General features: G+C 41.2%; 1 protein-coding gene across 10 annotated transcripts in view; it reads left to right on the forward strand.

Moving 5' to 3' along the window:
• The window catches only part of FNBP1 (formin binding protein 1), a 93,030-nt gene that overhangs the window by 15,784 nt on the left and 62,316 nt on the right, over window positions 1-14,930 (forward strand). For all 10 annotated transcript variants that reach the window (XM_030961162.1, XM_030961156.1, XM_030961160.1 and 7 more), the window contains exon 2: window positions 13,490-13,605. In XM_030961162.1, coding sequence (XP_030817022.1) covers window positions 13,490-13,605 — 116 coding nt within the window. The remainder of the gene's footprint in view (window positions 1-13,489; window positions 13,606-14,930) is intronic.

A 14,930-nucleotide genomic window follows, 5' to 3' on the forward strand; every position in this document is an offset into this window, starting at 1 on the left:
GATATGACATTAAACCTTTTTTTTTATCTTTGTTGAGACAGCACACTCCTCCTCAAAACCAATACTCTGCCTGGCAGCTGGAGTGGGATATGAATTGTTGTCAACAACTGCTAAAAGTTTAAAACTTTAGAAGTCAATTTTCAAGGTCTTGAAGTAGATTATTTTATTTAGAGGCTGAACCAAATACTTTAGTGAAAGCTAAAAAATCCAGCGTTCCATGCTGTCCCTTATTTCACTGTTCCTGGGTTTAAGCAAATATGTACTTCTAGAAGATGGGGTGAGCAGAGGCAAGTGGTCAGACTGGTGTGACCCAAGTGTGGTTTTTAATCTTGGCTCCAATAAGCAGTGCTCTGATTTTCTTCACAACTTTGCCTGAAAACTATATTAATAGGAGGCTGTTTACTTATGGTATTGTAAAGATATTTATTTCTTCAAGTGCAGTGAAAGCTTGAAATCTATATCATGGTATCATCGTTGCAGCATGAGTTATAAAATATTCACATGTGTTTTTGGAACCTAAGGAAATGAGATTGTTGTCACAAGAAAACTGGATTACCCCTTTTGCTCAACCAGACTAGCCTATCCAGCTTAGGAGCAGAATCTCCTTGCTGAGGGAAGCAGTCCTTACTTAAAGGATCAAAGGATGTTGCTCTTCTAGCTCAGGATGGCAAAATGTCATTTATTCCTAATGCTTAGGTTTCCAAGCCATATTGGTCAAAAGAAACTGTAATTGTTGATTTATTTCCATAAAATGTTCTGACTGTTTTTCTTTGAGAGGCCGGAGGCTGTGTAGGGAGCCAGGTTTGGACAGTGTGTAGCTGCCCTACTTTCTAGAAACTGTAATTTCAGGTTGTCTTGGCTGGCACAGCATGGCCAGCAGAGTGAACTTGAGCTTTGTTGCTGGGGCTGGGAGTGTGGCTGTCCTGCAGCATCCCTGTGGCACAGGCAGCAAACCACACCGCGCTGTGGTTCCCCACGGGGCTCTGATTTCTGAGAGCTGGGCCCAGCTCTGGAGCTCTTGGGGTAAAGGCAGCACTCAGCACAACGAGGCTGCTGTTAGGCTGGGGAGTCTTTGCTGCTGCTGCAGCTTGCTTTAAATGCTCTCTGGTCAGGTGCTCAGGCACTGAGAATGGATGGGTGGTAGAGACAATTGTGCAGTAAACTCTGGTTCTGCACGTTTCATCAGCGTCATTTATGGGCTAGGGAACTCTGATTTCTTGCCTTTTACAAGGCTGGGTGACACGTGGTTTCTTTATTCTTGTGTGAATGTTTGTTTAGTGTGATGGAGTTAAATTTACATCTTTCTCTTTAGATTCTTGCAATTGTCATATTACTGTGGAGAATGTCAAGCATCCCTGAGTGAGCAGCCAGAATGACTCTGTCACAATCCTGGCTGCATTGTCCTGCTCTATTGACTCTGCAAACCTGAAATGTGTGTGGGAGAACTTTCTCTTGTAGTCTAGCATGTAATTTAATTGATGTTTGTTTGGTAATTTGCCTCAGATTAAATTATTCATTGTCACCACTGAACAAATGCTTTGTATGCTTCTAGTGGGTCAGCATTTTGCACAATGTTTCCCCCTTCTTATTCCACCTACTTTGATGCATTCATTTCGTTTTGCTGCAGTCTTAGAACTGAGAGCAACTTCTGTTGGGAGAAGGGGGAGACCCAGTGGACTTTGAGAGGCTTTGTGCAGTGATTATTTAGTTAAGGGAAATGTGATTACTTTTCCTCAGATTTAAACTTTGATGTAACACCAGCTCACACTACAGTAAATGGGAGTTGTTACCTGAGGATAAACTTCATAGAAATGTCACAGAAGTGAGCATGTGAGAATAGGAAGATATGCTCTTTTCCTCCAAAGGATAAGAGACTGAAGGAATTGAAGAATTACTATCAATAGCAATTCATGCTTTGATGCACAGGTGGATGTTTCTGATCTCAGCAAGATCTGTCAGTGGTAGAGCTGCCACATTAGTTTTGGTCTGACCATATTTTAGCTTGGTAATTCTGTGGCTGTACAGGTGCTGTTGTCTATGGTAGAGGAGGAGAAGCATGGCAAGGATCAGCTTGAAGTTTGAATATTTTATGCAAGTGGGATCAGACTGAAACAATGTTTTTGTCAAAATTGAGATAAATGGCCTAACTAGGACATTGCATACTGCAGATGCAGCTGGGGTTAAGGTCTTCCCTGAATGTTTATCAGTGAAAAACTGAGAGGAGAAAGGTATTGGGTAAAAGAAAAATACGTGACAGGATGTTAGAGGACTGTCTTGGTTGCCATTTTTACAGCTACACGAAGGACCAGGTTTTAATGTAATAAAACTGTGTGAGAAACCCTAATAGATGGATTTAAAACATAGAATCTCTACAGCTTTCTTTTGGCTCTTTGCTTATATTTCTGGCCTAGTTCTAGAATTTATCCATTTTTTGCCAGTGTAGCTTGACTCCATTCCACAGAGTGGAGTGTATGAATAGATAATTCTGAATTATGAAATGCACTTTGAACAGAATATGTTTGTTAGCGTATTTTGAAGCGACCAACTTTGTTGCTTGCAGACATTTTAAATGTTATACACTCTGGCATTGTTGTTCTATCCATTGCATTAGATTTCTGAGTTGCATATATCTCTGATAATCTTCCTGTTCTGGAAACTTCACTATTTCTTGGATCAAAGTGGAAGCACCTAATCTAATTTCTGGGTTAAAAATGGAATGCAGTGGCAGATAGAAATACTTCAGGCATAGCAGTAATCTTATTTGGTCTTGAGTGTGAAGTGGTTCTTGAAAAATCTAGGATTGTATTTGTCATGTCATGGTATTTAAGGTATTAAATGCTTTCTGAACCCCATCTACAAAGAAGTTTTTCAGCAGTTTGTTCCATTTAATTTCGAAATGAGAGGAGGGAACAGTCAGTTCACATCTTCACTTTTCTTTTGAACTTTAGGGAAGGGTTTGGAACACCCTGAAGTGGAAGAGCTTATTTTTTTAACCCTAGATATTGCCATTGCTCCAGTGATTCCAGGACTCAGCCTCAAGCTAAGCAGAATTAGTGATTTTTACAGCATTTTTCTTTTCTGAGTATCTGCATAAACATCCTGGAAGGACACAGTGCCTGCCCTGGGGTTTGATCAGTTCTGGCTTCACAGCCAGGGGAGGAGGTGAAAAGGAGTAAAGGCTGTTGTGTTTAGTGAATAAATACATCTTTGCATTAACCTGTGTAGGAAAGAGCTTTGCACACGTGCTCGGTTCTACACCCACCAGGGGATTTATTTAGTGGAGATTAGAAGTTTTGCTGTTGAGAATACCAGGCATACCTGACAAGACCTTTGCTAGGTTTTTTAACTGTTATCTTTTGGGGCTAATTTTGATAGAGGGAGACCAAGGACTCTTATTTGCAAGGTGTAACAATGTTACTGATTGTTTTTAAGTGGTGGTATTAAAAAAAAATATCAAATTAATCCCCCCAAATCCCTTTCCTAAACTCAAGTTGTGTGATCTGAGCTGAATCATATTCAAAAAGGCTTGATACTAATGAATAAATTTTGACTTTGAGGATGCATAAAACAACTTGGGTATCCTACGTGATGAAACCAGTATGGCATTGGTTTGTGGTGAAGTTGGGCAAAAAGTTAATTTACAAAAAAAAACATTCCCACAGACTGCTACAGTTTGAAGTATTGTTCTTGTGGATAAGATTCTGCTGCTGTGATTCAGTATGGTTTTGGATAAGAGGGCAGAATTGTCTTTTTTGTGTGTGTTCTTTTAAATGGATCAGCAGGCCTATTTGGTTTTCTATTGTAGTTATCCATGCCATGCAATAAGCAGGAAGACTCTATGGCTCATTTTTAATAATCAGTACACAGCTGCCCAAAGGGGAAACCGTGGGCAAGAGCTCTTGTTGATCTTTATTTTAACAGCTGGTATTATTAAGGGAGAGCTTCACAGACTGGGAGAAAAAAAAGAGGATGAAAATCAGTCAACAGTTAATCCAAGATGTGGCCAGACAGCAAAAGATTTACTGGGAATTAGTTCTAAAATTGCATTTGTTCAAATAATTCCAGAAGAAACGAATGGGTGTGTATTAAATGGGGGAAGTGGGATGGTGCTGGGGAACAGTGAAAAGTTGCAACATTTGTCAACTGAAAAACCTTCCTGGAACAGCAGCAGCAGTATATTTAGCATTGTTACCATGCTGCAACTCCTGGGGGAGGCAGCTCGGATCTGGAGCTCTGCTGCAGCTCATGATTTATACCCTGCTAGCAGCAGAGCCCCACAAACCAGGAGGATCTGCTCATTTTCAAAGTTCTTGTTTATAATGCACGGAACAGTGAATCCCTGTGGGTCCTTGCAGCTTTCAGGCTGCAGCTCTGGATACTGTCAGCAAAAACCAAATCTTTATCCCATTCCTGTTCCCCCAGGATGAGCAGAAGGAGGAGGCTAGCATTGCTTTGTTTTGTTTCCTTGTTTTTAGATTTTTTTTTATGAGATTTGTGGGTTTAATTAATTCTAATGGTAGAGATGCATCATCTCTGTGGTCCCAATAGATTTTTAGCAGTTATGAGCCTTTGCTTAGCTAATGAGTCTGGATTTTAAAGTCTGGATTTTGCTGTTTATGCTCATACCTAGTACAAGTAAGTTCACTTAAATCAATTGAATTGCACTAGAATCACCAAAAGAAGTAGCATGTGCATGTTTGTCTCCAATTTAAATAACTGAACAAGTGCATGAAAAGGTTGAAATGCACTCAGTCCTTCAATAAAAATAGTCCTAAAACATAGCATCTGGCATTAGTTGAAGTTTCTCTTTCATTATCTTGTTCTTTAAGAGCTTTCTTACATCCTGGGTTGTAATTTGCACATTATAATGTATTTTGAAACAAAACTGTGTCTTGTTCTGGGGTTTCTTGAGTGTGTTTTATAAGCAGAATTGTAGGTTTGAAAAGAAGTGTTCCTTTCTGAATGGGCGGCTCGTGACAGATGGTTCTCATTGTGGCAAAGTCATGCAGTGCCTCAAACCTCAAAGTGCATAAATTCATTTGAAGGAAATGAATTGCTGCTGCATCATGGCCATCTATGAAAAGTGTCCTTGGACATTGAAATGGTGTTTTTTGAGCCTTGCCTTTTCCTTATTCAGAGAGCTATAAAATTCATTTTCAAGAGCACAAGAGCATGAAACTGTGACACTTCTAAGAAGCACATTTCCTTTTTCAAGAGATGTGACATTATCTTTAGAAGGATCTCCCACTGATAACAACACGTGGTGCCTCAGTATGGCCTTTTCAGGTACCTGTTTGAATAAAACCAAAATAGCACCTACTGCTCCATGATGGATGTACTTCTGTCCATGCAGTCTAGGACATGTAACCTACATAATTTACCATCAAAAACTCCCTTGTTCCAAGAAAACAAAGGTTTTTGTTCTCCTTTGTTCTTATTTGTCCCTTACTATCCGCTACTTGGCTCAGTTGCTGTTTCTCTTCATCACTTGTTGCTCATCAGCTTTGTCCTGCTGCAGCTGAATATCTGATCATCCTCCTGCCTTCCCCCTCCCCAGAATTAATCACTCCTCTCTGTTATCTTACCTCTTTCAGCATCTTTGAGCTGCTGCAGTACCAGCAACCACATCCTCTCTGAGATGGTACATCCCCTCTCTCACCTTCCTTCCTGGCTGCTGTGTTAGCACAGTTACTTGCCCTGTTGCTATGGAGGAACTACAAGTTCTGCTTTACCACATCCTCTACAGGATACATAGGGGGAGGAGGAGGCTTGGTTTGACCCCAGGATGGGGAGCATGGTGGAGGGTTTGGAGCTTCATTTGGTTTGGGCAGAGTAAGAAGGGGTAAGAGCAGCCCTTGGGGGCAAGACCAGGAGGTTTCTTGTAGGATCACCTGCTCCTGGAGCTCCACTGCTTCTGTGGCCTCTGACTCAGAAACTTCTGGCTGCTGCAAGAGGAGCAGTTTCACTTCACAGTTTAAGCTGTCAGCAGAGAGAAGGAGACGCTGAGAGTGTGTGTGTGCGTGTGAATGCCTTGGCAGTGGATGACATCGGTTGTACTCACCCCGGGAATCTTCTCCCCATGAGCCACGTGCTGGGGTTTGCAGGGCTTCCATAAGAGGTGTTTGTTAAAGTGGGTCACCATGGCTGTACTCCCAGTGACCTCCCCAGCAGGCAGAGCTGGCCTCTTGCTGACCTGTTGCTGCTCAGAGAGCCACTCTCCCTCCCAGCCCTGCTTTGGGAGCTTGGTGTTGGCTTTGCTGCTTTCACTGCTGTGGGCTCTGTAACCCAGTGCTGTGTGTTGGGCACCTTCTCTACAAGGAGGTTGAACCTTCACCAGCACAAAGCTCACCCCTTTCATTAGTGGGGATGTTCCTGTGCAGCTCTGCTGTAGGTGGATATTTAAGTGAAATGTTGCAATCAAACTGATTCCGTGTCAGCCCTGATGATCTGGTTGTGCTCCCAGGACTGGCCATGCCTCAGAGCAGCTGGAATATTCATGGTGCTCTCCAGGTGCTGGCCTTTGTGCCAGCTGCTCATGGTTTTCCTCAGAAGTGTTTCTTGTTTGAATTAAGTCAGGTTTTTATCCAGGTAGGGTTAAGGTATGGCCAAAACCTGCCTGTGGGACAGCACCCTGGATTAATTAGCAGGAGGGGTCACTCTTGAGTTTGTGGAAGGTGGTTTTTGGGGTGGAGATGAGTGTGGTTGGTCTCAGAAGCAATTACAAGGCTGTGCAAAGGGCCTTGCTATTATACTGGGACAATCTACCCAAATTAAAACTAGCATAAGTATTAGAACTTATTTTGCTTTCCATCTTCAGCAAAATGCTGAAGGAGGTTAAGCATTGCAAGGCTGAAATATGGCCCAGAAACTGCTTTGTTCATAATGTCTATTGAAACAGGCGGGATAGTAGAGATGACTTTATCTAGCAACATCAAAAGTATTTCAACCTAAAACATAGTTTGTTTCCACTCTTGCTTTCTGTCAATTCCCCTTCACACAGGTTTGAAATACATTCAGTTTCCTAATGATGCAGCAAAGAATCTTCTATTTCTTTTTGTGGTCTCCTAACTTGATAAAGTTACCAGGTGAATGGGAGAGATAGCACAGTTAACCTTGAGGGCTTTATGGAAAAATGTGTTTAGGGGATGGCAGTGAAAGGAAGATGGAGATGGGCAAGTATGATGGCTTTTTTCTCTGGTCTATTTATTATTCAGTTCAAGCAGAACTGCTGGTAGAAGGTTGGGAGGAATTTATTTTATACTTGAAGGGTAAAATGAAATTAAGCATGTGTGGCTGAAGAGGTGATCTGCATGACAAATGCACATGATCATAAATAGCTTTGTTAGCAAGAACCGGATGTGTGGGGGAATGGAAGGTTCAGAAAACAGCCCGTGAAGCCACAGCACGGTGCGAGTGTGAACCTGGCAGAGATGGTGTCCCTGCCCCATCCCTCTCTGCTCCACAGTGCTGTGAGTGCTACCTGTCTCTGCTGCAGGAAGGGAAAGGTTGGTGTCCTGTGTTCCATATATAATCAGGGATGTTTGTTTAGCGTCATTAACTGAGGGTTTCACTGACTTGCTGACAAGTTTTGTGTGGGAAGTTGATTCTCATCAGTACTGGCTGAGTCAACAGATGCTGAATTGCTTTGGTATTTTCTACTCCTCTCTGTTTTCTGGAAGGCTCTTGCAGTGGTAGCCTGTATTTTATGCATTTTCTTTCATTATTAATTTGCCTGGAGACTGTTAACATTTGCATATAGCTTTATTGTAGGTCTCTGAGGGTCTGTGATCTGAATTCCCCTGTATTCTGCCAGCACTGGAGTGCCATATGGGACTCAGCCGAGCCTGTGAAGGGCTCATCCTCTCGTTAATTATTTTTATAATTTGAAGTTGTTAAACCATGGAATCTAAAAAAGTAATTTAGAAATTGAACACTCTAATGTATTCTTGATCTTCACTTTAATTCCTTTTTGCCTATGAAAGTGAATGAGAGTGTTTAAAAAAAAGGTATGGGAGGAGAAGGTATGATCAGAGGTAAAAATTAGCTATTAATTCCCCTATTACTATTTTTGTTATTAATGAAAGTAAACAAATAATCTTGTGAGGAAACTGAATCAAACTCACTGGGAAATGAGATAGTAGAAAGTCTTTAAATATTCTGAATATTCAATAGTCCTGAGTCTTTTATTGTATTGCTGCAAGAGAATTACAGGAGGCATATGCTAAAAATAAAGGCTTTTCATTTGCTATTAGCATCTGCCTTTTCATCATAGTCTTTCTTCATTATTTGTCTCTGTGTTAGCATTCTTAATTTCACAGTTCTGCACTGTCACTCCTGACAGCAGCAGGAAGGGTGACAGTGACAGTTTAGCCTGGATACTGGTACAGTAAATGCTGCCAGCTCAGTCTACTCTGGGCAGGTTTGACAGGAAGATTTAAATTGCAGAATTAATTGGTAAATTCTCCTAGAATTTAAAGTTTTGTTCACAGCTGAAACCAAGTAGAAACCTCAGTCCTGGCCTGGCTAAGTGTTGGAACTGGGCAGGGTGAGTCTGGCTGCAGGGAGACTGAGGCTGCAGCTCAAGAGAAAAGTGAGGGCATCCCCTTTATTTCAGTCAATGTTAAGGCTGGAGAAGCCCCTTGGAGGCAAGTGAGGGTCCATCTTTGGATCTGAATGCCATGTGTTGAACTATTTTGCAATAGATGGAAGCCTTCTAGAAAGAGGAAGGAATATCTCACTGAGCTGATCTTCAAAGACCTCATGAATAACACTTTATTGCTCAATAATTGGTTGTACTCCATGTTATGTGGCCGAGAAATGGGAAGAAGGTTTTTCTTTTGCCTTTTTTTTTCCCCTTAATGGCCAACTTTCCTCTTCCCAAAATACTTCACATAGCTGGGGAATGTGACTTCAGGAGGGCAGTTGAGAAGTGAAGGGGATTTGACAGCTTAAAGTAACCATTCAAATGAAGCAAAGCAAATGGGCAGCACTATTTCCATTTTAAGCATTGTCAGGGTAACAAGCATGCAACTGAATTTCAGAAAGAATGCATGGATGGGAGGTTATTTGGGCAGCAGTAAAAGCACCAGGAGAGAATTAATGGGAACAGAAATCAAGTTAGAAAATGAATTTAGAAACACACTTTGCCTTAGGGTTAAAATAGTCAAAGCATTCTGGGTACTTGGATGTCAAATTCCTGTTCAAGTTAATAACTAAAGTTCTACTTTCCTCTTTTGAGCTCCAGTTTTTGGGTGCATGCTCAAGAATATGTTAAGCTCTGAACAGTTTTTTTTAAGTAGCAGGGGCTCTGCTTTCCCACCTGAGTCGGGTGGATCAGCTCCTGTATTGCAGCTCCTCCATCACCTGGGGAAGTGTTTGTAGTGGCACATGTTGCTGGCTTTGGGAAGCAGGTGGAATCTGATGGAGGGGGTAAGTTACAGTTCCACAAGTTGTTTAATTACATGCATATTGTGATGGGCAGTTAGAAGTCTATTCTTTTTTAGTAAGCTGATACCACAATTAACACAGGCACTTGAAACTGGGAGAAGATGAGATTTGGCAGGTTGGAAGGACATAGTAACATGAAGGCTGTGGTGGGAGACTACTGTGACAGACAGCTGACTGTCAGTGCAGGATTTCTGCTCAGAAAACATTCTTAGGTGTGAACCAGTCTCTGAGCCAGAGGAAAGTAGTGAATTCTTCTAGAAAATGTTTTGGTGCTTCTTTTTCTGGGAAAACAGGTGTGGTGTGACCTTTTGTTTCTCCCTCACTGTGGCCATGTGGGAGCATTCTTACTGAACATTGCATCACATTTCTTGCCTTGTTTTCTTGAATGCTAAAGCCCTGTGGAGTTTATTGTTTCCTAATGTTCTCCCTGACTGGAAGGGTGAGGATGCTGCAAAAATGAACAGAGGAGAGTCTGTGTATTGAAACTGAGAGCTGAAACAGCAGCTCCTGGGGCACCTGAGCCCTCTTGCAGATGATGACTGACCCTGCAGAGTGGCACAGTTCACCTGCTAAACCATCTCTGCCAGGGCTGGTGCACTTTGTGTATTCTTCTCATTAGACTCCAGAATAATTGATAGAGGTTTCTAGTTTCCTATTGATAATGCATTTTTGTAATGAACTTTAAGAAAAGTAAATCAATTTCCAAAATGTGTTTTCAATATTGATTATTTGAAGGCATGATATTATTAACTGCTCTCAAAAATCTATTCTTCAGAAGTCCTATTTTGCATTGATTACATGTATCCCTGGACTTTGGGATTCCATTAATTGAAGGTTATGCTGGACACATTTTGTGTCCTCTGTCATCCCTTGATTCATTAACTTCAATTCAGAGCCTTTGCCTACCTTCAGTGTCCTTCCAGATGCATGGAGCAAGGAGGGCAATCTGTGTGGTGTCCCTCTGGCTGCACTGCCCTTCCTTTGGAATCTCATGCTCAGCCAGTGGTGGTGTTGCCAATTTTACTGACTTTTTTTCATCCTCAAGACACTCAGCAAAGGGAAGGGACAATGGAATGCATGACCCCAGTGTAACACACTGCTGTGGGGCGTTGGCTGCTGAGTGAGATGGCACTTGGGGCCGCACTGTTCCATGCCCAGAAAAGAACAGAAACTCTTCTCTTTAGCAAATTTGCAGAGAGTTAAACTTCCCCTTCTCTCTCTTGATAGTGGAGGTCAGTGCTTGTACTTTTGAGGTGGTTCTGCCTAGAGCTTGGCACAGGGCAAGTGCCTCATCTCACTTTATAAATAGAAATTCAGCATCTTCCCCTGGTTGATCTGTCTGACAGCTGCACCACTGTGCGCTCCTCTTACACTGCTCCTCAGGGAGTTTTATTTCACCAACTTGGCCCAGTGAAACAGTCCAGCAGGTCCCTCTGTGGGATGCCAGCCCGTTTCTGGGCTTTTATTCCAACTCTGATCTAAATGATGCTCTGAGAATTGATGCAGGGTGGGATGATGGTGGGAGTTTTGGATAAGCCACCACCAGGGTTGCCTTTTCAGGGTGAACCTGCTCTGTCTTGAAATCTGGATTACCTTGAAGGGCAGGACCTCCTTGAAAGGCATTCTTTCCTCTGGGAAACCTTGACCTTTCCTCTTTGGATGGGGTCACAACAGGATAATAAGTTAGTTTATCAGATCACATTTGTACCAAGAAAGGTGGTTAAATTTGCTTACAGGGATTACAGGGTGAATTTCCCTGCCTGAGATTTCCCTTCTCTAAATCAGGAGTGTGTGAATCCCTGTAAACTTGTGACTAATGGACTTCCCCATGGGGTATTTATTTTATATGCATGTGTTTATGTTAAATAATGTAAATTGTGGAAGAGTAGGGTGTGGGAGAGCTAGAAGACCTCTTTATCAGAAACCTTAAAAAGGCCATGTTTGCATTACTCTCCTGATTCCTGCATAATCCCAGAGATGGAGAGGTTGTATATTTGAAGCAGAGCAGAAGGTGCTTCTCTGTGCTGGCACCAGACTCCAGGCTGAGCTGAGCCCTCTGGCAGGAGGAGGGCCATTGTTACCCCTGATTTTGCCTTCTCTCCAGCTGTGAAACTGCCTGAAATTGAGATTTGTGTATATGCAAACATGTATGTTTTTAGTCTGTGTATTCCCTGTCTGCAGAATGCACACATCCTCTTTCTGAGTTACTGATGCTACACTGATTCAAGGGTGATTTATATTGCTGGAAGTAAGGATTTTATTTTGTGTAGTTTGAATTTTTTTACTCCAGTTGCCCTTAAACACTTTCTCGTACTTTCTGGAGCACTTAGTCCTGGAGCACTTAGAGGTTCTTTACTATTTTTCTAACTTTGTACTATTACTTTTTGCTGTTCTGCCTCCAGTGCCTCTTTATTGACTAAAACTGACTTAAATTGAAACCTAGTCTGGTTTGGCTGACTTGTTTTGAAATAGTACCTCATGCTAAAGCAGAGCAAACACTCAATGCACAAACCCTGTGTGTCCCATTCCACGAGCCGTACCTGCTGATTTCACTCCCTTCTTGATGGTGTTTTGCAGATTTTGTCTTCTTAACATGGTTCCAATTTCCTCCCTTCATATTACAGTTAAGCAGCTTTATTAGCAGGTTTATTTTCTTTATTAGCAGGATTATTTTCTTTATTAGCTCCTGTGTCCATGACTATTCAAGGCTGGCAGAGTCCCTCCTGCCACCAGTGTAACTCTGTCACAGCAGATGTGCTACAGAGCAGAAAGTGGTGTTTGATAAAAGCAACATATTCACAAACCAGGCTTTGTTGTAGCTTTCAGTTATTTTTCTGCTCTGTGTCTAGATGGAGTGGGCTTGTCTGGCTTTTGTATCTCAGTGATAGCTCTGCCCACTGAGCCACAGGGCCAAATCTTTTCGATGCAGAGAAGCATCACTTGTGTCAGAATCTTTGGTAGTGGCAGCTCAGCATCCCACCCAAATCTAGTGCTGTGGGTTGTTTTTTTGGAAAACAGTGTCAATCTAATTTGTAGATCATATAAACTTACTCTCTATTTTCCTTGTAAACCATTATGGAACCTGATGCCAAATAAGTTAGGCTGATACTAAAGCCCTTGTTTATTTTACAGTGTATGTCTGTCAGAATAAGTATTCAATGTATTACAGTTTAAAAATTATATTTCAGGTAGTGTAGAAACAGTTACTTCTGCAAAGCTGTGTGGAGTGGATTGTGGAATTTGAGTGCTGTTGAAATAACCAAATTTTGAAAAATAAGGTGATTATCATTGAAATCTGCAGATAGTAATAACTGGCTTGGATAATTAATTTGGATTTAGAGTTGCTTAATTTCTCTTGGCATTTGCAAATCCCAGACTGACTTGTGGAATGTTCTTGATTTCATTGAAAACATGTGTGACTGTTTTTGAGGGCAACAGTATTTGAAGAACAAAGCAGTATCTGTATCTGAATGGAGGTGGACAAGAAAACTTTCAGAAAACATAGTTTATATCATTTTGGGGAGCATTGTGTTGTCTGTTTTAGAACAAACAGGCTACAAAGGAATTGAGGTGTGCTCTAAAGAAAAGATTAACTGTTCTGAATAACATTTTAAATTCACAGCACTGGCAAAGCTAGAGTTTAAATCTACAATTTTCATATGAAAATCAGAATTGTTAATTAGGAGTAGATCCCAAATTCATGGAACTTCTATTAATTCTTCAGAGTAAAACAAAATACTGTCATGAGTATCTATTTCTTATCCTACATTTAAGTATTTATATTAGAAGATGGTATTTAATAGGATTGTCAGTATTTCTGGAATGAAACTGATTCAGAAATGAGTAATGAAGAGTGTTGCTGAATTGGGCTCATGGTAAAATACAGATTTCTGTTGTTAAAAACCTGTCTCACTATAAAAGTATCTAACTGGTAATGGAAAATATTAACAACACTTTCTGTATGGTGATACTCCCTTTGTAAATTAATTTTAAGTTGTCTCTGTGTTCAATGAGACTAAACTATTTTTTTTATTCATTGCAGGACCAGTTTGACAACTTAGAAAAACACACGCAGTGGGGTATTGATGTTCTGGAAAAGTACATCAAGTTTGTAAAAGAAAGAACAGAGATTGAACTCAGCTATGCAAAGCAGCTTAGGTAAGTTGATATGTAAAATTCTGGACTTTGAGTTGCATCTCTTCAGAGCCTGTAATCAACTCAAAGTTTGCTGTGTCAGTGGTGATTTTGTTTATAAAATAGCTTTTAGAAAATAGCTTTAATTTAGAGATTGAAAAGTAAAAGTTAATTTAAGATCCTGTTGTATTATATCTGCTAGTAATCATATGTTTTGGAAAAAGAGAGGTTATTGAGGTGGCTGAGCAGCACACTAGGGCTTACTCACAGTTTATGCATGATTAATGGCTCAGGCTTTGAGCACAGCACTGTAATGTTTTCCATGAAATTGGGGCTGCTGTGCAAAAATGCTGAAGGGTTTAAGAATTCAATGGAATAATGATCATTTGTTAGGAGAAGTTTAGGTTTTCTTTTACTAAGACAGGCCTTTTTTGAAAGTGCATGGGGAGGAATTACAGGTCAGAAAGTCAGGCCCAGCCCTTGGTAATTTTTCCTATGTAGTTAAGAAGGTTACAGCCTGAGATTTGAATTACAGTTTTATAAACTTTTGAGGTATCTTCTGATCAGAGCACAGATTTTTGTGAATTAATCTCAAATATTTGCTGCTGGGTACTTTCCACATGTCCATGTCTGGTTTGATTGTAGTCAGACATGAGAATGTGTGAACCAGACACAGAAAAAATCTTCCTTTAGATCAGGTCCTGGGGAAGAGGTGCTGAGAACCCTCCCACATGAGTAGATATCACCTTGCTTTTCCCAGGGAGGTAGAAAAAACAGATAGTTGATCAGGGGTGAGAAGGGAGTAAAGCACACAGGGGGTCCTGCTGAACAACACTGTTGGCAGCCATTAGTGACCAGTGCTAAACTGGAAGTGCTGGTGTTAACTGGGGAGGGGGAGAGCAGGAATAATTATTCCTAATTCCCCCAGTAAACGGATCTTTTATTTGCATGGTGATAATAGATCTTGAGAATTCTTTCCATTATTATTGGCTTTTAAAGAGATGGGATCTGAGGTTTCAGTTGATCTGTGAATCTAACACAGTGTCTATTTAAAAAAAAACACCCAGAATTTGCTTGTGTTTGAGTGGATTGTAGATGCACAATGGCCTGTGATTCATGAGGAGCTGGTAGTAGATAAATCCCTGCCTTGATGGTTGTGTGCTCTCCCAGGGGAATGCCAGGAGGGTTCCCCAGGGTTTCTGCTACAGACAAGAAGGAAATAGAAAATGACTCGTGCAGGAACAAATTGCTCACATCCTATGGAGAGGAGCAGAGGGTGAATTACAGAGGCAAAATGAGCTGGAACAAAGAGAGTGTGACTGGACTGGGAAAGCCCAGCAGAGTATCTG

The sequence above is a fragment of the Camarhynchus parvulus genome, chromosome 17 (genome assembly GCF_901933205.1).
Source record: "Camarhynchus parvulus chromosome 17, STF_HiC, whole genome shotgun sequence".
NCBI classification, from domain to species: Eukaryota; Metazoa; Chordata; class Aves; order Passeriformes; family Thraupidae; genus Camarhynchus; species Camarhynchus parvulus.